Source organism: Strongylocentrotus purpuratus, unplaced genomic scaffold, assembly GCF_000002235.5.
Source record: "Strongylocentrotus purpuratus isolate Spur 01 unplaced genomic scaffold, Spur_5.0 spur5_contig_848, whole genome shotgun sequence".
Lineage (NCBI taxonomy): Eukaryota > Metazoa > Echinodermata > Echinoidea > Camarodonta > Strongylocentrotidae > Strongylocentrotus > Strongylocentrotus purpuratus.
In genome coordinates, this window is record NW_022145555.1 from 626027 (window position 1) to 652117 (window position 26091).

A 26091-nucleotide genomic window follows, 5' to 3' on the forward strand; every position below is an offset into this window, starting at 1 on the left:
TTCTTCTTTTTCTTTTTAATCTTTCGTCCGATCCAACAAGATTATGGTGGGTGATTCCAGACTAGCTAATTTGTTGCGCATATTATTTAGAAAACAATTTGCAGATGTAATTTGATGTTTTAAAGATCTGAAATAATTGGTGGTACTTTGTGAGTTTTGTTATCATTTTAAAAAATTAATACTCATTGATTAAATAATTTTATACTTCTTTGTTTAATGATCAAGTTTATAAAGAGGTAAATAATATTATTATGTTGGCTATAATTAATGTGAATTGTAAATGAAATCATTTGATAAATGCCAACCCTTAAATCGGCAACAGAATTACCGCGCGAAGATATGATATTATGAAACTATGGCTTAGAACTGTGCGTGTAAAGTCCAGCTGCCTGACGAAAAGCCAAACAACATTTCAGCTATTAGATATTATGGTATGTAAAATCACCTTTTATAATTGTTGAATATTTATGTTCTAAATCTCTGTGAAATACAGGAAATAAACCACGTCTCTGTTGACATTGCTCTTGCCTTTCCGGGAGTAGACTATATCGCCTGTCGAGCTGTCGGACACTCTGACTTTGCCTTTGGCACGCATTGCGTACGGGCGCGGCTGGGGTTGGGTTGGCCGGGCGTGATCGTGGACGTGGATAGTGTCTCCGCTCGCCTCATCACTCGAGCTGAGCTGAGCTGAGATCGAGAGTTGAGTCATGAGACTGTCTGAGTGTGTGGTTCGTACAAATAGCCCTGACTATGGCTAGATGGTATCACTGCAATGATCAATTTTGTTAAAAAGGGATAAATTGAACAGAGACAGAGAGAGATCTGCAGACAGACGGTGCATGTATTCGGTCAGACAGCCGTTTCGACAGCTGTAACAATTTTAAAAATAATTTGCGAGCCACAAAACTTGCACAAATCAAGCAGCTGAACAACTTTTCTTAACTCTCAAAATTAAATCAGATTTAGGGCCCCGGAAAGATCTCCAACTTAGCTCAAAATTGGTCAGTGTCGCAAGACTTTCTGCACTTCTGCGTTCTCTTAGTCTTAGCACATGCGCTAACATGCATAGCCATATGTAGAAGTCTATTGCGAAACAACTGCGTGTGCTGTCGCAATGAATTTAGTATGTGTGTGAAGAGAATCACTTCCGTGTTCACTCCATCGCAGTGAATTTGCAAATGACGCATTTGCCGATGTGCGAGAGGTATTTAAAGTTAAACGATACCCTTGCCATGCGGTATCGCTCGGCCAGTATTCGGTCAACGCGCGCATTAGCCTATAATCTAGGCGGAGTGCCGAGCTTTTTTCTTTGCTGCTAGACTAACCCTAAGCAGAACGTCTGATACGGCGAGACTACGAACCGTGAGTCGCGAAGCGGCTCACCGCCTATAATTACTGGTCTAGCTAATCAATATTCATATAGGGTCTATATTCAAAATGGCAGATCTATGAATCATTCAACAGCCCTACCAAATAAGGTACACCTATGTTACGTTCGAGGGATTCAAGGGGATTGCTTGGTATATTGCACGGTATATTGCACTCTTTCCGAAACCAGTAGGTAATGTAACAAAAATATACCTGCCGGCTTCAATAACGCTACGAATAGCGGATTCCTGCAGTTCTCTGAATTTTCCATTAGGAATGCCTAGTTTGTTGGCCGCATATGATAAACTTTCTCGCAGAAGATCGTCGTCGCATGAACTACCCGCCATCTCGGATGAAGAAAATGACGTAATGTCACGTGATTTATAATATGCATATGCATAGACTCTTCTCCATACGTGTTTCTGATTGGTTGAGTTCATTTCGTATTCATGAGGTTTTTTCGTACGAAAAACTGCCACGGATTCATGGTCGATAATAAAAAAAACAATGACTAAAGCTAGACCAGTGATTACAGTATAGGCGGTGAGCCGCTTCGCGACTCACGGTTCGTAGTCTCGCCGTATCAGACGTTCTGCTTAGGGTTAGTCTAGATAGCAGCAAAGAAAAAAGCTCGGCACTCCGCCTAGATTATAGGCTATCAACGCATTGAAATTCAGTGCTTTATCGCGCAATTGTGTGAAAATAGTGCGCAAATACGCTTCGCTCTTTGGCAACGGAGATACCACGCACAAATCGCGTGACCGAATTCTGGGCAGAAAAATGCTCCGTCTTCTTTCGGAAGTATTTTGCTTATCATTATTCTATATTTTAAGTGACTATAAAATCCTGTTAGAGGAATAAATTTCTTTTCTTTTGATGGGTAGATTGCCAAATAAAAGAGGTAAGAATTCAAAATATTAGTGATTTCCCCTTAAGTGACCGAATACTGGGCACTCTACCCTATTCATTATCCCTAAATTATCTACATGCTTAACTACTTCGGTTCCACTTACCAACTTGACTACTTCAATCCGTTTAATGGTCCCTTTTCATTACGAACTCGTAGCTTGTGCACAGTTTTTCCGTTATAATCATTTTGCCTTCGGCGTAGACTACAAGAGACGCAACCCGGCTGCAAGATTTTCTTCATGGATTCCGATGTATTTATACGGTATCCCTAAATTATCTACATGCTTAACTACTTCGGTTCCACTTACCAACTTGACTACTTCAATCCGTTTAATGGTCCCTTTTCATTACGAACTCGTAGCTCGTGCACAGTTTTTCCGTTATAATCTTTACTTACTTACTTACTTACTTTACTTTAATCCATCGATGTTGGTAGGACAGAGCCTGTTCATCGATCGATTGAATTCCTTTGCATCAATACTTCTGTTTGTTGTGGTTTCGTGTCGAGGTGTGTGTGTGGAGGGTGGAATAGTTCTGCATTCTTCTATTTACTTTCAAAGTCATATACTGAAGGTGAATTCTTCCAATAGTTATCGAGTTTGTTTTTGAAGGCATTTACAGATGGGGCATTAACCACTTCTTCAGATAGGCTATTCCATGTGTCCACTACTCTATTCGAGAAAAAGAATTTCCTGATGTCGAGATGTGAATATGTCTTCTCTAGTTTCAGAGTATGGCCTCGTGTTCTGTTTTCCTTGCATAAATGTAGTAGGTTTGTCTGAGTGGTGTATAAGCCATGGAGGTACATGTACTTGTAAACATCAATCATATCTCCTCTCTTTCTGCGATGGGCAAGAGACGGTAGCTTCAGGTATCTCAGACGTGTTTCGTATGGAAGATTCTTCAGTCTAGGTACCATCTTTGTAGCTCTTTGTTGGACGCTTTCAAGTCTCTTTTGTTCACCTATCCTGTATGGTGACCATGCAGCTTGTCCGTACTCCAAGACAGACCTTACAAGGCCTATGTACAAGAGTTTGAAAGTGTCCGTGTCCATGTTTGCGAATGATCTTCGTATCACCCCCAGTAGCCTGTTACATTTGTAGACCCAGGGATATAACATGGGATATGTGGTCTTTGAAGGTCAGCTTAGAATCGACAAGCACACCGAGATCCCTTTCCACTTTAGATTCTTTCAGGATTGTAGTTTCATTGCCATTCTTCATGCGATAATCATAACTTGAGGGGGACCTGCCAATTTTCAACACAGTACACTTCTCTGGGTGAAATCTAAATCATTTTGCCTTCGGCGTAAACTACAAGAGACGCAACCCGGCTGCAAGATTTTCTTCATGGATGTCGATCTTGACCCATAATTTCCTGAAAAGGGACCATTAAACGAATTGAAGTAGTCAAGTTGGTAGGTGGAACCGAAGCATGGAGATAATTTAGGGATATAAATACATCGGAAATGCATCCGGTAAAATATCAAAATTAGGGATTAAGTTTGGCCAAGTTTTGTGTACTTTTGTGTTATTGGTATCATATCAATTTGTTTAGGTGTAACAAATTTAACATTAAGAAATTATGCCAAGATTTATCTAACCGGGAGGTCCATGCCTGACCTACATGTAGGCCTGGCCTTGGATTGAGGATAATACGATTTTGATATCACCAAGCCTGAATTGGCATCCATATGCCTGTGCAAAAAAGTTTGTGTACAAACTCTGAAATGTGATAGTAATCATCCATTCCTGCACACGACTTACCTTGCAAAATGTCTCAAAGTTCGCTCCATGACTCTCCTGTCTGCCACTACATCACAGAGGCATAAAGAACTTGGCAAATTCGAAGACAGAAGAGCTCATACCTACATGTATAGTGATACAACTTCTAAAAATTCACAAGTTTCTCATTGTTTGTCCAATTTCATTCAAACTTTCCAAAATACTGTAGGCATAGTACCTAACAATTCCAAACCAAAACAATTCTCTAAGTATACTCCGGGAGGTGGAACCCTCTCCCACACTCCCTAGCTCCCCCGCTCGGATCGGGGGAAAAGAATTATTTGAAATTAAGGAGTGTGCATGCTACATGTAAGTGCTGTCATTTTTGGCAATTCGATGTGAGAATTCAATGCAAGGGATATTGGCCAACACTAGAAAAAAAATAGTCCTTTTTTCTTCCTTTTTTTCTTCTTCTACTACCGTACTTCTTCTCCTCCTTTTAGCTTCTTCTTTTTCTTCTTCTACTTCATTGTTTGTCCAATTTCATTCACAAACTTTCACCAGTCTGCTTCTAGTGTAGTTTGCTATTGCGGTTGAAATTCCCTTTAAATTTGTGACCCTTCAATTGAAAATTCACAAATATCCAAAAACGTTTAAAATCTGTGAAATTCCTTTGTTCTTCTACTACTCCATTTTATAGAGCTGAATGTGGGAGTGATGAGGATTCAGTAAAGGCTTGCATTGAGATGAAGGCGAGCAAACATGGCTGAAGTCAGACTGAAGAAAATCACAGACAGCATCGGGTTGATGCAGAAAAACTTGGAGTGTTCAATTTGGTAAGTGAAGTCACATTACAGATGTAACAAAATATCACCTTTTTTTTTAAATTCATCATGTCATGAAGGATCTTTTGGGAGTTACCTTTGCAGAGGTGCCAACCAGTACGATAATAAGAGTGAAATACGATAATACAATTCGTCTCTTGAAATACAATTTTTTTTTTTTCTTCATTTTTCAACAATTTTTTTTTTTTTTTTACCTATAAAAACCGTGGAATCGCATAGAAACATGTACCGGTACAAGTAAACCCACGCAACCCTGACAGAAACTTTGGTTTACAATTTTCTCATTAAATGTTAATGAATGAGCAAACGTTTTACACTTAAGTTCTTGCCAGTATAAAAAAAAAATTGGAATTTTACTGGCCCAGGGCCAACGGGCCAGTAGAAGTGTCAAGTTTTCATGAAAATCTGATTTTTTTAAAGGATATTCAGTCTGTTTTTTGTGGCTGGCATCTCTGCCTTTGTTGTATTTTTTTTTAAAGAAAGAGCCAATTTTACCGTGGATGGGCTTAAATGGCACGTTACAACTTACAGATAAAAAAATTAAATTAAAAAAAAAAAAAATCAATTTTTACGAGAGCTCTTTCAGCATATAGATCCTTATACCTTGTCCTTGGATTAGGACTACATTTGGACTAGTTGATGCTTAATGATGACAAGCCACTTATACAAAGGGCAAAGTTGGTAGCACAGTGATAGAGTATGTAATGAGTTACACATTCTGGTAGGTCTGTGTTTATTTTAACTAGCTGTTCTAGCCTCTAAAACCAATTTTGTTTGATTTTATTTTTGTTTACTTACAGTTTGGACTTGCTTCAGGATCCTGTTTCAACAAAGTGTGATCATCAATTCTGCAAGTAAGTGACTCTTACCCCCAAACACTGGTATGGTGTGTTTTAAACATTTTAAAAGCTTTGCCCCAAATCTAACTTAAAATAATCTACAAATGTTTTGAAGAAGGAAAAAATTTATTTGATAAAAGTTTAACATCATAACAAAAAAATGAAAATTTTGACTTGAAACAAAAAAAGTGGGATGAGGTTGACAATTGTCTCTAGCCCAAAAGAAAAGTAAGCAAGAAAGTCAAGCTGAGAAGTGCTGAATGGTGTTGAAATTGCAAGATGTTATCACAAAATGTTGCCAATATGTAAATCATTTCTTGCGTACAGTCTAAATTCTAATCTTATTTGAAAATTAAAACAATTTGCAAACTCAACAACGTGATTTAATTACAGTCAAACCTGCCTATAGCGACCACCCAAGGGAAACACAAAAAAGTGGCCTTTGAAGACAGGTGGTTTTGTAGACAGGATCCTTTAGTACATGATTCAATGAGAATCCATTTTCAAGGTAAACAACAAATGTGGCCTTTGTAGACAGGTGGTCACTAAAGCAGGTTTGACTGTATTACTTACATACTGTACCTATTCTTACATACCTATTTCATTCAGTAACCGCTAGTCACTTTTTTTTGAAAGGTTTTGTCAACAAAATATAATCATGTTTTTGTTTCTTTGATATTGTTTAGCTTCTGTGTTCTAGCGTTGTTGCAGAGTTCCAGTAAGCCTTCTGCACGCTGCCCTCTATGTAAGATTGTCATCACTAAAAGGTGAGCCCTCAAAATTCCTTTTGTCTTGTTTATCCCGATATGAGTGAAACCTGCTCTAGCGCCCACCTGTATTTGTTTGTTCACCTTCTCTTTGAAACCTGTATTTAAGAGAACTGAACTTAAAGCCTAGCTGCACTAGTTTGGCCAGGAGGGATTAGACCTCCCTGCATGGTCACTGACGGGTGGTTATCATCAAATCAGCTCTCAATAAACATAAGAAAAAGGGGACCATGGGGGACCAATGGTCACTGATTAGGCATCGTTTGCTATATAGAGGGCGCAAGTAGCTATAAGTAGTGCAGTGGGGCTTTAAAGCCCACCGGCTTGTTGACATTGCATTTCTTGTCTCCTATGAGCAGTCGTTATAGAGGTACACCGGTTTCAATGTATTTCTTGTTTTCATTATAGCATTACTAATTTACCATATTTATGCTCTTGTTTATTGATTTGCTTAAAGTTGATGTGATGGAATTATTGTTCTTTTCCAAACAGGAGCTTGACCAAGAATGAGCAGTTGGATGGGATCGTGAAAGCTGTACGCTCCGTCATTACTGCCGTGGAAGAGGACTCGGGATTACGATGTGAGTCACATCTTCATTCTCCGATCTCTTCATCTAAACGCCCTATATTGCTTTGCCCCATTTTCACATTAATAGTCATCACATAACCTTTTTTCATATTCTAAGGTTTGAATGACAAATTATGTATTTTTTTCGTCCTACACTGTAGCAAATATATCTAGATGATACCATATCAGTTTTGTACATACCTATTTTCCATCCTCTCTCTTTTGAGCTGTCCCATAGCCCAGACTGTCATCACCGCACTAACGGTTTAAGGTCCAGGGAAAAAAATACACAGGGTCTTGGGGCGAAGTGGTCCCCAAAATGCCAAAAAGACTTAAAAGAGCCCCCGATAATTTGCATAGAGATCAATGCGAAACAAATTAATAGTGTTATTTCCATGCAAACAAGCTTGAAAAGTAGCCCCATGAAATTGTTTAAATATAATATTAGGTCAAATCCCTTGAAGTGATAACTCATGTGTGTCATCCAATCACTTTGTAGGTTCTCCACCACGAGGTCCAGTCCTCTTCTCCCAGCCCGACCCGAAGCCCAGAGAGCCGACGCCTCAGAAGAAGGCGAAAGGTCAAATATCTTCCAAGGTCAAAGGTCAAGGGCGAGCTGGCAACGTGCGAAAGACCAAAAGGAAAGCTGCCGAGACTGTGAGTGTGTATCGAGATGACAGTGAATCCAGCGACAGTGATGCTTTCGAGCTTCCTCTAGTTGGTCATACTAACATCAGGTGAGCCCCCAAAATGAGCATCTTCTAATCTATAGGCAACTTGTCAAAGCTGCATACAATTTCCACTTATGTCTGTTTATGTTATGTAATGAATAAAAAAGGAGGATAGTGACTTTCACTAGCGCCATTACAGTACTAATAATAAGAAGAAAAAGAAGGAGAAAATGGATTTACACATCACAATTTCCAATGGATACAAAGCACTGTTCTTTAGTCATTAAACACATAATGTAAATGTTAGACATGGGTTTTCAGAAGTTTTTAAAGTCGGTTAAGTACCGTTTCTTAGAAAATGCAGGGATTTTGTTCAAATTTTTTGAGTATTGGGGAAACTTTAGTTCAGTTTTTCACAGTTTTGTGATATCTTATAATTGCTAAAATGTGGTAGTCATTTTGGATTTCAAGGGGCATTTGTCATAGGATGAATTTGCATTTTGTAAACGAAAAGCACATGAAAATGGTTTTTGCGTTTAATATAGGCAGTTTAGTCAATATATAATGAATGTCCTGTATATTTCTAACTGTCAGCCATCCGCACATTCTTTTTTAAAAACACAGTTCATCCTTCCCAAGACTGAAGACCGGTGGCAAAAAGGGTTACCATGATGATGATCAAGAATTGGAGAAAGAGGCAGAGGATCTTCTGGCCGCTCTAAACGCTGCACCCCTAACCAGCCGTAGGGATATCATCTCCGGCTACAGCAACGAGTTAAACCGGCTAAATAATGAAATCAATCTACTTCCAATCAATTCTGGACATCCCGAGGAAAAAGGGAGTCGTATACTTGACAGTCAACCAAATATATCTCAGAATCTGACGACTCCTGCAGATTCAGAAATCTTTGTGGTGCCTGCACCTAGAGTCCTTGGCCAAGTGAACAATCCTAAAGAAGGGGATCAAGATCCGTATGAGTTTGTGCCCAGCCAGCGCACCCCACGGAAAGTGAAAAAGAAAGCTGGGAGAAAGAAGAATCAGAATGGAAAGAAGGAATTTCCAATCAGGAACGGGAGGTTTACAAAACTGGGAGCTCCAAAGAGGGATCATAGGAGTGCCAGTAGCTGCTCTGAAAGCGATCAAGAGAGTGCAATAAACCAAAGCAAGACTGTAGATGAGGGTGTGAAGCTTATTGCTAAAGCCAACTCAAAGGGACAGAATGCAACTCGAACATCCAGTCATCTTAAGAATGGAGGTAAGGAATCACATACCCATCTCGCAAAGGAGGATGAAACTCCCACAGCCATCATTGAAGATGTTGACCTTATGGATAGTGCAGATGTAGTCATGGATGATACTGTTGCTCGTCTTGACAACGAAGGTGGTAACTGTCTCAAAACTAATGGTAATGCTCAAGAGAAGGTCCCACATGTGGAACGGAACCTGATAAAACATCCTCTACCTATTACACCTGTTGTGGTCATCAGAAGACCAAGGGGAGCTGGTGGCAATATCCAAGGGAGCCAGCAGTCATCTGAAGGAGGGATGATGATCGACTCCCAGCCGGTAGTGATCAACAAGAATCATGGAAGAAGGGTCTTTGCCACTACCTATGGCAAAGTAAAGAATGGGGTGGACAAGAGTCCGCCTCTCGATCCACAGGATAGGATCCTAGACTGGCTGGTCAGTAAGAATGCAGGAAGTGATGAGTCTGATGATGATGGAGAAGAAGAGGAGAAAGAGGGGGCAGAAAATTCAGAAGAACACTCAGACATTCTTGTTACTCAAGGAACCGATCAAGGAAGTGATGATGTAAATTACGAGAGTTTGCCTTTGGAGGAAGGCAAATGTACCCCAGAAGTCCTCCCCAAAGTAATCACCATTGTAGATCAGTCAGAACCAGTTGAGGAATCAAAATCAAAAGAAGACCAAATTAACCAAATGAAACTTACTCCCCAAAAGAGAGATAAAACAGGAGTATTAGAGAGTAGAAATGGCAGACGTCATTCAGGTAGACTCAACAAAGAATCAAGAGAAGAAAAGAGGACACTGGATCATGCAGGAGGTGAAGAAGACATCCATGACATTGAAGATTCAACTATGAATACATCCACAAAGAATGTGGACAAAGAATCTCCCCCCAGACGTAGAACCGTGAAGCAGCGCATGGAAGAAAACTTCAAGGAACAGGCCAAAGCTGCAAAGAAGGAATCAGCAGCTGCGAGAAAGGAATCGAAAGCTGCCACAATCAAGAGCGACTGGGAGCTAGCTCTTGAGCTGGCCCGTCAGTTCGGCACCGAGCCAGAGCATCTCAAAGGTGAACCCACTGAAACTGGTGGAAGATCATCCCGAAGGAGGAAGGGTAAACTTACCATTGAGAAGGTTCCTGAGAGTATACCTGTCAGGAAATCTAAAGGCCATGTCCAAGAAAATCAGCAGAAAGAATCTAATGAAACAATTGATATTGATTCATTTGAAACTCAAAATCTCAAAAGAGTTCCTGTCAAAACAACTGTTAAAGAAAGAACTAGTACTGGAGCAGATAAAAGGAAGGCTTCAGCCTCTGATAAAAGAAAAGCTTCTCCAGGAATTCAGAGAAATATCCATGCAAAGGATCAGAATGGTGAAGTCTTACAGAATGACACTCCTGAAGCAAGAGTTTTGACAATTCCTGAGACTCCCTTTATTTTAGACCAACCCAAAGGAAAGAAGAGTCTTGAGGGAGAACTGTCTCCCAAAACTGGAATCGTCGAGGTAGAATGTCAAGAGCAGAATTTGGAATCATCAAGGCCAGGGAAAGTAGAGGATACTAAGAGCTCCATGAATCAACAACCTGCAGATGACTGCACCCCTGAAAGCAAATCATCCCAACGGTTGACCCCATCATTGAGAAGGTCTAAACGTGGTTCTCATCCAGGGCCTCCTAACAGCAACAACAATGTTCCTGAAGAAGTGTTGTCTGGTAGAGTGGAGAAGAAGAAGAAAGCTAAGGTATCAGAAGAAGTTCAACAAAATGAGACAGATCCAGAAAGAATAAGAGGAGTTGTGAGAGAACTATGTGGTGCAGGTGATGTGGCTAATGAAGCAGAATTAAGTTTGCCAGCCATTGAGCGAGCAGAGAGAGAAGCAGGAGAGAACGTTGAAGTTGAAGTACCAACTCAAGCATCTCTGCCTCTTTATACTGAGGACATTCCCAAAGTTGACAACGATGAAGTCAGTCCTAAAAAGTGCAGAGGATCAGATACTACAGAGTCCATTGACTTGGAAATCGATAGCGACGAATATGAAGACCCAGATGGAGCTTTGGAGAAAGAGTTTGAACCATCAACAGGAGGGTCATCAGCTAAGAAAGATGTTAACAGTCCTCCTAAAAAACAACAAAAGCCTCCTCTTGATGATGAGATGTCCATTATGGAATGTATTCTGCCTTCAATGTCCAGTCAACAAAATCCTGATTTGGGAATTTCTCCAGGCCCCAGTGGAAACAGCAGTGGCACAGCTTCTGATCAGGTGCAAACAGAAGTAGATGTTTGCTTGAGCAAGAAGCCTGATGAGGTCCTGACAGTACTATCGGGTTCAAGCTCCTCAGCGCAGCAGGCAAGTCAAGCAAGTGTGACAATCATTTCACAGACAAAGACCTCAGGATCGTTTCCAGTTTCTCTTGATTTGAACTCCCAGCCAAGCGAATCCCTGCTACTGCCTCTGAAGCAATCAAAGAGGAAAGCTTCCGAGGATGGGAGACAAGGAAGCAATCTGCACACACCAGATGGTGATATTGTCAAGGAGCCTGCCATGCAGACTTCACCGGGAGCTATACAACAGGTTGATGGTCTAAAGGAAGCCTGTGGTGGCAGTGACTTGCAAGGGGTTCAGACTTCTTCAGGGTCAGGTAATAGCAGACCAACAAGGAGAATATCCCGTAGGAAACGAAAGACATTCACTATTGATGCAAGTCCATCTGCTCCAGCTTCAAAGAGAAAGCCACTCTGCCAAGTCAGAACATTCAAATAATTCCTGATAGTCTCGAGCAACCTACTGCATCTTCAAACAAATCAAACCTGACAAAAGAGGCCAACCAATATCAAAAGGATCCAGAAGCACCTAGTCATAAAGAAACATGTGAAGCTGATGAAGACATAGATTTTGTTGAAAACATGAAGTCACCTTCCTGTCAAAGGTCGGTCAGGAAGGGATCTAAGTCACCTCAGGATAGCAAGACATTAGAAGTTGCAGATGAAACCTTGACATCTCAACAGACAGCAAGTCCAATGACAAGAAAGAAAAGTAAGTCCCTACCTTTATCTGACAGCCAGAGCAATAGAAAAGTGCTGTCAAGAATATAGAAGATTCTGAAAAAGAATCTCCATCTTGTGCTTATACTTCTCAGGAGACTGTGGTGTCAGTTGCAAGTAAATCATCATTGACGTTGAAAAGGAAAAGCCGCAGTGGTGGTAGACTCACCACTCAGAGTCCTATTCGAGGTAGCGATGTTGAGGAACCAGTTGTGCAGCCTAGTCCATCCAATCCAGGTGGTGATTTTGATGGCAATTGCAACGAGGCCTCAAGCCTTAGAGGTGGAAGACGTTCTTCCAGTAGAAGGAACAAGATATCTACCAAATCAGATTGGTTAGTATCGGATGGCAGTGCAATCCCGACAACACAAGGTGCATCTGAAATGAATGAACGGTCATCAGATGTCATCATTTCTGCCAGAGCATTCCAACTGCAGTCAAAGAAAACCCTGCATGAAGGGCCAGAGAATCCTCAGCGCACACCAGGGTCTTCACCTAGGGTGCTACGAAGAAGTGCAAGACAATCAAGAGATATGGTCCAGCCACGAAATGAGTCTGCTATGAGTAATACTGCAAAGGAGGAACAGGAAATCGAACAAAGAATTAGCACTCCACCTCAAGAATGCATCACCGTTGTTGATGAAAGCATTGGAATGTCCTTGGCCGAGAAGGAAGCGTCTCAGGAGTGCAACAGATCCTTGGACACCTGCAATTTCGACGAGGAGTCCAGGGATATGTTTGACGAGGAAGAAACAGCTGGTAATCAGGGAGCCAAGGGAATTGAAGAATCCCAGAGCATGAATGCAGAGATTCTGCTTCTGTCCAAGGACCTTAATGCAAAAGATACTTGTAGCTCAAGTGATCTAGATAATTCAGAAAAGCCATCTGGTAATGCATCACAATTTCAGCAGGTAATGCAGAAGGAAACACCAAGATCTACAAGAAAATCTCAAAATCTTAATGTACCCGATGAGATTGATGAAACAAAGGATGCAATGATGTCACAAGGCAGTTGTCAATATGAGGAAACTGAAGCCCTCATACCACCCACCCCTCCTTGTCATGACATGTCCAAGTCCCGCATGTCGTCCTTTCTTCATACAAGTGGACTCTCAAAAGCAATACCAAAGAAAAAGAAGGCACAGGAAGAGTTGGAACCTGATATGAGTTCTCTCCTGTGTCCCAGTGAAGATACCACCAAAGAACAGGACTTTGTTCGGTCAAAGAGTCTCGTCATGGAGACGCCGACTGTTGTGTCCAGAAAGAGAAACAAAGTACCTCGGTCTCAGACTGAAGACAAAAGCATAGCGGACACTCCTGTAAAACGAAAACGTGGGTCAGTGGATCGAAGAGAGAAAAGTGCTAGAGACCAGAATGTTGTGACTGTTCAAGGTGGAGATCAGGAAGTTGCCTCCGAGCACCCTGAGTTGTCGCCTAGGGAGCCTTCAGTTTGTGACTTGAGGCTGAATGGACCACGAAGTAAGACATGTAGGAAGGTAACATCTCAGATTATTGGAGACACACAATCAGAACCTCCCATCAAATCCTCGAACGAAAGCGATGAAATACCGAAAACGACCATTAGACGGAGAAAGCAGGTGATCACAGACGATGTAAGTGATGATGACGATGATGAGGAGGAGGAAGAGGAGGAGGGCTTTATCGGGAGACAGAAACGCAGGAAGTCTCGGAGAATGGTTCAAGTTGCAAGAGATGAGGAAGATGAAAGTGATGATGAACTGATACCATGTTCCTTTTTGCAGACCTCGGTCCAGAAACCTGTAGAGAAAGTTGAAGATGATGATGAGGACAACCCCATGGTACTCTTCGGAGACCACACAGGTCCTCACCTTAGCCATGGAGCATATGGTAAATATTTTTAGTCAGATTTTCTACAAGAAAGGTTCAAGAACAGAATTTGTAAAATTTGTTGACAAAATAATACACAAGGTTGCAGTTCTAAATTTTTAAAAATCTATAAGAAGTTGTTTAAAGGATTTTGCAAAAGTCTAAAAACTTCAATGCTTTGAATTTAAGAATATCAGACATCGTGGGCCAGCATAACGGTGTTGTAGTTCACCTTATTTGTGATCCTAAATGTTTCCTTTTTTAATCATACAGGAATCAAACATTGTCAAATTTGTTTTGCTAAAATCTATTCTGAGGTTTTAACATTCTGTTTAAATTTCATTAGATTCTGTGACAACTGATTCTTTTTTAAGTCACTACCAACTTTTTAAAAGATTATGTATACACCTGTACATGAGAAGCACCAAAGAATCAAGAAACAGGAAGGGGGTCATGCTCTTTAAACAGCCACTACTCAATCACAATTTAGCCAGTTCGTTGTAATTCATAAAATCTGCTGACATACAACCTGGGCCCCGTCTTACAAAGAGTTGATCCAAATCAATCGCAAGTTTGCAGTCTCCTTTCTCTCATGTACATAGTTGCAATTTATATCAATCGCAAATAAGTTCCGATTGATATCAACTCTATGTAAGACAGGTCCCAGATTTATATTAAATCATAGTAGCCCTTGCAGATTATAACCCTAGTGATTTTCACGAGTGATTGTTGTTCTTGATTCCAGGAGGGTCTGTGAGTTCCGAAGATAGTTGTGCCAGTCATCACATGAACCTCACCAGTGCTTCATCTATTCCCTCCAGTCAGAGTGAGATCATGAACACACAGGTAGGAATGGTAACTGTAATAATACAAAGGTCAAAGGTCGAATGATCCTCTGACACTTTGATAGTCATAAGTTTTAACAAGTGCTCTGTCAAGATTCCTGGTTGCCGGTCATTTATTTTTAATGACTTCACTTCTATTTGCCTTGAGATTACCGAGTCAGTGATGGAGGGAAAATGCATGGTATATCAAAATCAGAAAGCTATTGAATTTAGGGGGGTACAGTATTTGTTTGAGATGTAGTCGGGGGCTGTATTTGTCTTAATTATGGAGATATAGTTGTCGAGTGGGCAGGGGAATAGTTTTCTTGGGTGATATTCAAGGGAGCAGTTGTCCTAGACTCAGAAAATGTTTTTAATGGATGGATATATGCTATTACAGATGGAATTGCTATTAAGGCAGGGATGCCAATTTTTAGGCCCTGTCAAGTTATTTTCAGACCTTAGTTTAGGCTTTTTTGTGTACAAAATAGCTCATTTTAGGTGATTTTCAGGCCCCCTGATCAGTTCTAAATGGCATCCCTGTATTAAGGGCATCAATTTATATTCAGAAAAATGTCTTTGTTGTTTGCTTGGCAGCAACAAGAGAAGACTCGTGAAGACATGGAGGCCCTCGAGGAGCAGATGGCAGAGCTGCATGCAGCACTGGCCAGAGAGAGAGGGAGCAGGAGCCACGATGATACTAATGATGAAGACGAGGAAGAGAAGGTGGAGGCGGAGGAGAGTCCCCAAGGTTTCATCGTCGAAGAAACAGAAGGGGCATCCACTCCTGCTTCAAAGAAGCAAAACAACTCGGCAAGGTCTCGACAAAGTAGCCCAGGAAGGACAAAGCGTAGAAGCAAAGCGCTGGAAACCTCAGACGAAGAGGACGAGATGGATGATGAGAAGGACATGATTGAACCAAGATCTCCGTCTCCTCCTCCACCCTTGTCACCGAGCACCGTCAGGAAGGCATCATCGTCGTTGTCGATGTCGGACAGTATCCGCTCCGTCACCAGTATGGTGGAGCAGTACCGAAAGAGTAGCTCTAAGAAGGTCACTACGAAGAAGAGACGGATAGAGGACGACCCGAAGGATGCCTCTGGTAATGATGATGGGAGTGATGATGATGTTGCCATGGTTTCATGCAAGTCATCTAGGAATTCTTCTTCACCTAGGGCAGGGGCGTCGAGAACAAGCTCCAAGAAGAGAAGAGTAGACAGTGTGGACAGCGATGGGGACTTAATTCAAGATAGGGTGAACTCACCAGCAAAGTCGAGATCAAACTCAGTCGGTAGGACAGTTGAAGAACGTAAAACTGTTCATTCCGTTACACCTCCTTCAAGAACAACTCCAACACTCAGTTCCAGTAGAGCATCAGCCAGTGGAAGGTCACTGTCTAAGACACAACAAGGAAGGGGTCACGGCACCCCAGGAATCGCCACTCCTCGGGGCCATCAGACCCCCAAGTTTCGCACCCTGCAAGACCGACTGACACCTGGAAGAACCCCTGGGGCCTCCTCGGTACCAAGCCCAGTGGATGTCTCTATGAAGACTCAGAGGTCACCCGCCCACTCTGAGAGAAGGTCTGGAGATCAGTCTCTGAGAACTCCTGAAGCAGGACCAGGTCCAAGTCCTAGACCTTCCTCTCGACCCATGTCCCTCATCGCTACTGGTCTGAATAGATTAGAACTGGTAAGTATTATCTTTGTATGTGTTCTTGCATAGATCCTGAGTTACAGACTCACTGGATCAATTTTAATGAGGCCATTTACATGAGGATCATAGATATGACTTTGTTTTTGTAATATCTCTAAAAACACATTTTCAAATTTCATCCCAATTTGGATGTGTTGAATACATTTTTGGGGGTAATTGTGTTAGAAACATACGCAATTCACTTGAAAAATCTCAAATATTTCAAGTGGCATAAAAATAAGAACTTTTGATATGTTATCTTTGCATTTGTAGATGACTTGATTAGATTTTTAAATGATTACATCATGATCAAAGGTCAATTTACAATTATGTTTAAAATCTTTGCATAGCCTACTACTAGTTACCAAATCTGCAGATAGACTCCAATTTTCTTTTTTGTGTGTGCATGATGACATTAATAAATGAAATCATGATGATATATCAGCAACCAATATTACTAAAACATAGGTGGATGAATATTAGTAAAGAGATGCAATCTCATTCAAAAAGTTATGTCTTTGTCCCCTCCTACAGCGTCAAGTCGAGCAACTGACAAGTCAGCTAGCCAACTGTCGTTTTGCCAGTGCCTTCAACGCCAACACCACTCACGTCATCGTCAAGACAGGTGAGTGATTTAAAGCCCCACTGTACTACTTGTAGCTACTTGCTCCCTCTATATAGAAAACTTCCCCAATCGGTGCCTGTTGGTCCCCCATGATCCTCTTTTTCTTATGTTAATTGAGAGCTGAGTTGATGAGACAGCCACCTGTCAGTCACTTCGCTGGTGGTCTAATCCCTTCTGGCCAAACTAGTACAGACAGCTTTTAAATGTATCACTGAATGAAGCCTTTTACACATCATAGTGATAAAATCTGTAAGATGTGTGTAAGTGTAAGATGTGAGTTGGTCTAGCGGAAATGTCCGCAGTACGATCCGTTCTCTGTCTTCGCCTACAAACGGACTCTGTTAGGACCCATGTTCGAAACTTCGTCGCGCCATTTGGATGGTGACATTAAGGGTTGATCCTAGACATAAAAAATCAGTTCTGATTGATACACTTCTACACGAACCAATTAAACACACTCACACACTCGTATCCCAATGACTGTTACATGTAGATGTCATTTAATTTTCATCTTGATATTTATAGTCATACTCTTTTGTTGGAGACAGTTAATGCATTTTTAGAAGACCATTTGTTTATTTGCTTTCCATGTACAAGTACCAGGTAACAGAAAGAAAGAATATCATATTCTTAAATGCTTATTGTAAACTTACAATAACAGAGCTCGGTGAACTAAATACTATTTTGAAGGTAAAAGCAAGAGCAGAAAACAAAATCAAGACCATACTGATTTAGCTTCATACATCAATTTTCTGAAACTGTATTGAATACATGTATATGCTTGTCAAATATATATCCACAGATTCTTCCCTAGTTTGCGAGCGTACTCTAAAATATTTCCAAGGCATTGCAGCTCGTGCATGGATCGTTAGCTTTCAATGTAAGTATATGGTTACACATTCAATTCAATAAACAGTGAAACCTGTCTATAAGTACCACCCAAGGGAGACAAGAAAAGTGGTCTTTATAGGCAGGTGGTCTTTATGTACAGGTTCCTTTAGTACATGTTTCAATGAGAAACCCATTTTCAAAGGAAACAAAAAATGTGGTCCTTGTAGACAGGTGGTCACTAAAGCAGGTTTGACTGTATATACATTGAGAAGTGTACTGAATCATTAGCATTGGTATTGTCACTTGTCTTCTTTTTCTACCCCTTAATTCCCAAGTTTCCTTCTTTTCCAATTTATAATCCTTACCTCTATATTTCTTTCATACAAGATTGCAATAGAACTGGGCCCGCTGCATTAAACTTACCATTGATGGTAACTGCCATGGTAACAGGGCTCAACAGCCAATCAAAACCAAGGTTTCCATGGTACATGTAGTTACCATTGATGGCAAAGTTACTATCAATGGTAAGTTTTGTGCAATGGGACCCTGATCAAAATGAATTTATTGCATTATGTGTGTATTCTTCAAGTTTCCAAATTATTATTTCTACATCTAGTTAGTGATAGGTGATTCATCGTTTCTTTGGGGCTGATTTTGTCATCAATAAAGTGGCTTGGGTTGCATTTGGCTTATAGGTTCAGTTAAATCAGTTTAGCATTGGGGTTTGGTAAAGACATGTGTAGCCAACCCTTCCGAATAATCCGGAATATTCTGTTTTTTCTGGATTTTTAGGACCCCCCAATTTTTTTTTTGTGTGTGTTGCTTAATCCAAATTAAGCTTGTTTTATCATATGCCGCGATGTGAGAGTTCACGTATTGCGTGCGTTGAAGGGCTGCATGATTGAGCAGCGAATTCGTATTCGCTTTTTTGCACAGATTTACCGCATATTGCCAGTAACACTGCCGCTGCATGTGCGAACGCCTGTTAAGGGTACAGATTTCTTATTTTCTAAGACATACCGTGCTAAAAATTCTTAATTCTCATTTTCAAATGTTGGCAGGTATGGTGTAGTATTTGGTTAAGAGACAAATAAAAAAAATTTAGTGTTAAAAATTGCCCAGAGAGTAGTTGTTGGAATATGTGAAGTATTAGTCATTTTTTAAATGTTTTATATTTTACCAATTAGTCTTTGTCTCCATGAACGCAAATATTGTTTATTTTGTCACTTTAATGAGCAGCAGATTTCAACAGAAAAAGTTTGTTTTTGTATTTGTTTTGAATATTTGTAACCACAATCGTACGTTCATCTCCTGACAGGGGTTCATGATAGCCTGAAAGCAAGAAAAATCCTGGCGGAGGAAGACTATGAGGTCAGAGGTGACGTGGTGAATGGTGAGGACCATCACGGACCCAAGAGGGCCAGGACTGTGGAAGGACCAGGCTTCATGGCTAAATTTGATCTATGCTGCATAGGACCGTTTACTGGACTCAACAAAGGTAAGACAGAACAGGGGAGTGTTTCACAAAGATCCTAAGTCGAACTTAAAGATAGAGTTGAGTTCTGGTCATGGGATTGCACTGTGAAATAAATGGTGTGGAATCGATCAGAAAAGGTTGATCATCTAGCATACAAGTATTGGTGTGTACTGCAAGGTTCTGGAATCATCAAAATGATAAGAAATTCGGCCCAGCCTTGGTCAAGTTACAAGCACTGTACACAGAAATAAGTATATGGGACTACACAAACATGTGGCATAAAAATCAGGAAGTTTTTATGCTGTTGCATGTCATATCTAGAATTTTAAAGCATTTGAAGAGCCATGCTTTTCAGGCAACATTTTTGATCTGATGTTCTTCCACATTTGCATAATAACGATGATAACGCTCACACATTATTTTTCACCTCTTCCCAGAACTCAACCTTCTCTTTAACTCTAAGTTGGACTTAAAAATTATAGAGAGCCATTTGTAGCCTTAAAATATATTCAAAAGTGGAAATTCAAGTATTTTAGACCATTTATGAATTCCACATCGAGAACACGAAATCTCCTTGATAATAGCTAATATGAATGGTTTAAATCAAATTGTATGCCTTTTAAAATTACTTATATTTTCATAGATGCTAACGGCTTCCCATAATTGTTAAGTCCAACTTAGGATCTTTGTGAAACAACCCCCCCCCCCCCCCCCCCCCCCCCCCAGGATGCCCTCTGTATTTCGACAGCTAAGTATAGCCCTCGTACAAGATTCAATGTTAATAGGCCAATTTCGTAATGTAACCAAATTTGATTCATACGTCTCAGTGAAGTGCCTTGATAGGAAATATTTCCTTGACCTGTTACAACAAATTGTATTTCAATAGTCAGTATGCAAATTGCATACTAGTTTATAACATCTTGTTAGGTAGAGCAAGCCATTTTGTTTGTTCTACCTAGCAGCAACTAGTGTATGCAATTACCGTTCAGACTATTGAAATACAACTATTGGTAACAGGTGAATGAAATAATTTACATCAAGGCTCTTCACAAAAACACCTATATGAAAATAGCCTATTGGGCAAAAGATGAATTAGCAGATGAGTGTAGGTTCAGTGGTCCTGTCTTTGGTATGGCAATAAAAACAGCCTAAGATTTAACCCCATTATTATCTTTTGGATGCGCTGGTGATGTTTAACACCAGTTCCAAAATACGTGTCTGTATAAACCCAACTACATGTACATCACACACGCACACACACATGATGAGAAAGCGAAGTGTACAGCCCAGTGAATTCATATCCTGTATTAGAGAGCTTTGTCCCTGCAAAATGTTATGTAACGTCAGAAGGGAGTCTTAATTGCAGTCAATGCGCGTGACTTTGCATCTATTTTATTCTTCTTCTTTTTGTCCATATTGCGTGATCTGTGATTTTCTTCTTTTCTTCACAATTTTGTAGATTTAATTTTAAGAAATTTGAAATGTCTTTTAATTCCAGTCTTTATTTGCCTCTCTCTTTCTCTCCTCCCTCTCTCTCTCTCTCTCTCTCTCTCTCTCCCTCCCTCCCTCTTTCTCTCCCTCCCTCCCTCCCTCCCTCCCTCCCTCTCTCTCTCTCTCTCTCTCTCTCTCTCTCTCTCTCTCTCTCTCTCTCTCTCTCTCTCTCTCTCTCTCTCTCTCTCTCTCTCTCTCTCTCTCTCTCTCTCTCCTCTCCCTCTCTCTCTCTCTTTCTCTCTCCCTCCCTCCCTCTTTCTCCCTCCCTCTCTCTACCCCTATAGATCAGCTAGTAGGTCTGTGTGAGATGTGTGGTGCCTCCACAGTCCAGCATCCATCTCTCTTTCCCTACAACCCCGGTAGGAAGGCCTTCATCGTCGTAGAACCCAACCTAGACACAGACAGAAACTACCAAGGTAAGACTCTTTGAAACTAATTCATTCAAACATGCAATCGACCCAGTTTTGTTCTCCAGGGCCCCCATTTCACAAAACTTGTCATCATTGACAAATTACAGTTTTTGTTATAAGCTACTGAAATCCTTGCTTCTGATATTGGTTATCAGCAATTTTGTCACTGATTTTGGACATTTGTCATCGAAAAAAGGCTTTGTGAAACGGGTCCCAGAAGAAGAGAATGTTCAGCTCAGTTCAGTTATAGTTTTTATTCCACTCAAAGGCAAATATATACATGTATAAATACATGAATGTTTGATATACAGTCAAACCTGTCTATAGCGACCACCCAAGGGAAACACAAAAAGTGGTCTTTATAGACAGGTGGTCTTTGTAGACAGGTTCCTTCAGTGCATGTTTGAATGAGAAACCATTTTCATGGGAAACAAAAAATGTGGTCCTTGTAGACAGGTGTCTAAAGCAGGTTTGACTGTATACGGTAGGCATATTGATGCGACTATGTAACTATATAACTACGGTATGTGTAATGTACAATGGAAGAAAACGTTTGCAGATGGAAGGACCTTAAAAAGACAGTCACGCTTGAATACATTAGGTCCTGCTCATAGAAAAAGAAATTACATAAACATATTTTAAGAGGGAGACAGACAGGTTGAGGGAGAGAGAGACAAACAGACAGAGACAGGCAAACTGAGGGAGGGATAGAGATAAAAGGATAGAGAGAGAGAGAGATAGGCAGACAGAGATAGAGATGAAAGGAGAGCAAGAGACAGACGGACAGACCAACAGACAGAGATAGCAATAAAAGGAGTAAAAGAGAGACAGACAGAGAGGAAAAGAAGTGTAGAATACACCACAATTGAAATCAAAATTATGTGATTTGAGACAAATTGCTTTTTTACAAGACAAAGTTTGGTGCCAAGGAAATGTTATCTACAAAGACAATTAATCTGTCAGGATTAGTCTACCATGTAAATTCAAACTTTGAAAGAAAAACTAATAACTAATTTTTAGTAGAAATGTATTTGAAACTGCTACGATGGGTTCCCTTCATTGTTCCATATCACCAGAATCTTGAATGTTTACATTTAAAACTTTATATATAGAATGTAGGTTAGTTCTGGTTAATACATGTATATCAGATTGATTTTGTAATATTCTTTGTGTGTCTTTCCATTTTAGGTCTGCAGAGAAAGTTCAGAGTTCCTGTGATTTCGAGAGAGTGGGTGTTGGACAGTATAGCCCTTTATAAGAGTCAGCCAATCACAGATTACCTTTTAACTGATTTCACCAGCCCCATGACAGATCAGCCAACCATAGATCTTGATAGTGATGATGATCAGTGATACCTAAAGAGTGGGTGTTAGACATTATAGTCCTTTATAAGAGTCAACCAATCACAGATTACCTTTTAACTGATTTTACCAGCCCCATGACAGATCAGCCAACCATAGACCTTGATAGTGATGATGATCAGTGATACCTAAAGAGTGGGTGTTAGACAGTATAGCCCTTTATAAGAGTCAGCCAATCACAGAGTACCTTTTGACTGATTTCACCAGCCCCATGACAGATCAACCAACCATAGACCTTGTTAGTGATGATGATCAGTGATACCTAAAGAGTGGGTGTTAGACAGTATAGCCCTTTATAAGAATCAGCCAATCACAGAGTACCTCATATCTGATCCTACCAGCCCCATGACAAATCAGCCAATCATAGACCTCAATAGTGAAACTCTGATAGTGATGATGATCACTGATCTTCGGTGAGTTGATCTTTGACAGCATAGCCCATCATAAGTATCAACCAATCAAAACTTGTCTTCTATCTGATTACGCCACCCCAACTAGAGATCAGCCAATCATAGACCTTCATAGTGATGATAATCAGTGAAGACTGCCTGCTCAGTAGATTATACAGTATGAAAGCTTCGGAGAAACGATGGACCATTTCTTCAATTATTTATCTTATTAGAAACCTCATATTATGCCTCCCTGCTATGTCTTCTAAGGTTTAGTATACATAGTAAAGCTGTTGCTTTTGACCGCATATGCATATTAACGCTTTCATTTCATCCACATATATATATGTTATGTGCAAAAATGTATTATCACTATACACCAATATCTAATATTTTCTTATAAGTCGTTGAGATAAGTACACATATATCGGCATGAAATATTTTTTTTATTAAAAAATAATAAGTTAAAATGACATTACACGTACAATGATATTGACTATTACGCTTACAAGTTATTTTGTATTGATGCAAGACAAACATACAAGCATAATTTCAGTCATTTAGCAGACTTACTAGCTTACAGACATGTTTATACTATTTGCATTACTCTTCTAAGGTGGCTGCCCTTGGTTATCCCAAGGCTTGCATAACCCATACCTGATATAGCAACATATACATGTGTATATATCTGATGTTTGTATTATTAAAATACGTTAACACTTTGTACGTAAGGTGATGTCAATTCTGAGCATATATTGAAGAAGATATCAATGAATTTGAATATTCGTCAGCTGTCTGCAAGTAGCAAGTAGTAAGAGCTATAAATCGTCTATAGCAGTAACGTGCTTGCAGGCACCCGACTTATTACTACAAGGACACATGCGTATTATATTTTCTGCAATTCTCAGTTTGCTTTAAACCAAAAAGTAAAGCCAACTACGCTCATCACTAATAAGTCATTCAAGAAAATTGGATTGTAAAACCCATTGCAATTTTTTTTTTTTTTTTTTTTTTTTTGGGGGGGGGGGGGGTTTAATTGGCATTTTAGTAAAACTGATTCTGTTTTATTTATCATGAATAATACAGATGAATGGTTACTAGTTTCCTAATTTCATCTCATTTTTAATTTGTCATATTTGCCTCCAGTGAAATGATTTCTTTATAATTTTGTATGATAGTGTACATATGTATAACATAATTGGCCTTAAAGAAAGCACTAAGCATAAATGAAATTATGCATTTCCTTTTTTTACATTAAAAAATTTGATTTAACAAATTCATTTTTGTGGTACTTGTCTTTTATCTGATTGAGTTTAGTTGTGAGGTCTATAATCTGGTAAAGGGCTATGAGCTCATTTAAAGTAGTTGCCTGAAGAAACTAAAGTGTTTTGAATTGATGCAAAATTCATATCATTGCGAAGGGGAAGCCTTACTGATCAAATATAACAACTTCCCTCTTCAAAACATGTCTGGGGCATGCAGTAATCATCTCTCAAAAATGTTAATTTTGAGATCCAGATTTTCCGCCTTCCACGGTCCTCCGTAGAGCATCAAGATTTGTGACGTCACATGCGAGACACGGCTAGCCCCAAAATTTAATTTTACGCCTTTCCATGATATCTATATGATTCGTCAGCAAATTATTCCTGTTTTTCAGGAGAAAATCTATCCATCCATATATAATTTGTCCATAATTATCAGTTGTGAATTTTCTTCGGGTGTCTACTTTAAAGAGAAGGTTGAGTTGTGGTAGAGGTAAAAACTCGTTTGTGAGATTTCTTGTTCATTTTACGTCAGTTTGGAAGAATATAATTGAAGAATGTTTCCAGAAAATGATTTCTCTTCATAATTATGCCCTCATATTTGACATTTGTTGGGAAACAGCTGAAAGGTTTGGACCAAACTGTTATGCCATAGATTTTAGATTGTTCTTGGAGCATTAATGTTGTTGCATCAGGTTATTGGGTAGCATCGAATAAACCACCCTGGTTTGAAACGGGTGTGGGGCGTTCATTCTGATGTGTAGAGGTGCAATTGCAACCCCATGTGAGATGAATTGTATTCAGATTTCAATTCTGTGCCCTCTCGAACCATTATGGTACGAGGCACCTGTATTTCGTGGGTAATTCAGTGATGGACCAAATTATTAGAGGAATTTTAAAAAGAGGATCGCAGGAAGAAATTTACAGGTACCTATTTACACCTGGATGGAGAGTGGCAAATTTTGATTAATTTTTTGTCAAAGGACATCATGCAGTGCCGGGCTGAGATTTGAACGCTCAACCCTTGCATTGAGAGTCAAGTGAATAGTAAACCACTAAACCGCGAGACCTCATTCATATTCATACTTCGCAATAGTCCTACTCCAACCCAACTACACACACATACACACGCGCACACACACCACAACTTGTACACACGCACAAAAAGAACATCAGTACGCTTAGACTACAGATGGGAGCAATAGGCCATTTTCGTAATGTAACCAAATTTAACGCATACGTCTTTGTGAAGTGCCTCAATACAAATTATTTCATTCACCCGATAAGAATATTAGTATTTCAATAGACAGAATGCAAACTGCATATATTAAGTGTTGCTAGGTAGGTCAAGCCATAAACGTTTGTCCAACCTGGCAACAACTTATGCCGTTCGAATTCTGTCTATTGAAATACTATTATTTTTATCAGGTGAATGAATAATTTGTATTGAGGCACTTCACATAGATGTATGCATTAAATTTGGTTACATTACGAAAATGGCCTATTAGAAGGAAAAAAACAGAAAATTAAAGAAGTTAGGCGATATCGAGATCTCAACTTTTTTCTATTTTTGATATCGGAATTCGCTTCAGCTGAATAAGAAGTCATAAAACAATTACGAGTCCCATGCCGAATGACGACCCTGCCATAAGCATATAAAACACGCCCTCTTTAATACGGTCCAGAAGCACAAATAGGAACAAAAAAATATCTGTTGAAAATAAATTATCATCGATATAGTTAGAAGAAATACAAAATGACTTGTGGCCTAGCTAAGATGTGTATATCATATATATATATATATATATATATATATATATATATATATATATATATATCATTGATATTTATTCCAACCTCTCAAAACAATTATTCTACATGTCTTTTTTTCCCT

General features: G+C 39.8%; 1 protein-coding gene across 1 annotated transcript; it reads left to right on the forward strand.

Annotated features, from left to right (window-relative positions):
- Positions 1-309: 309 nt before the first annotated feature.
- LOC755086 (breast cancer 1, early onset) lies at positions 310-24213 on the forward strand. The gene is given in 16 exon segments (XM_011683914.2): positions 310-431; positions 4702-4837; positions 5647-5700; positions 6372-6452; positions 6945-7033; positions 7520-7757; positions 8316-11668; positions 11671-12015; positions 12018-13853; positions 14578-14678; positions 15254-16348; positions 16886-16976; positions 17779-17856; positions 19126-19305; positions 21060-21191; positions 22374-24213. Coding segments are annotated over 15 exon segments (7911 nt in total). The 5' UTR covers positions 310-431; positions 4702-4763; the 3' UTR covers positions 22538-24213.
- Positions 24214-26091: the final 1878 nt, after the last annotated feature.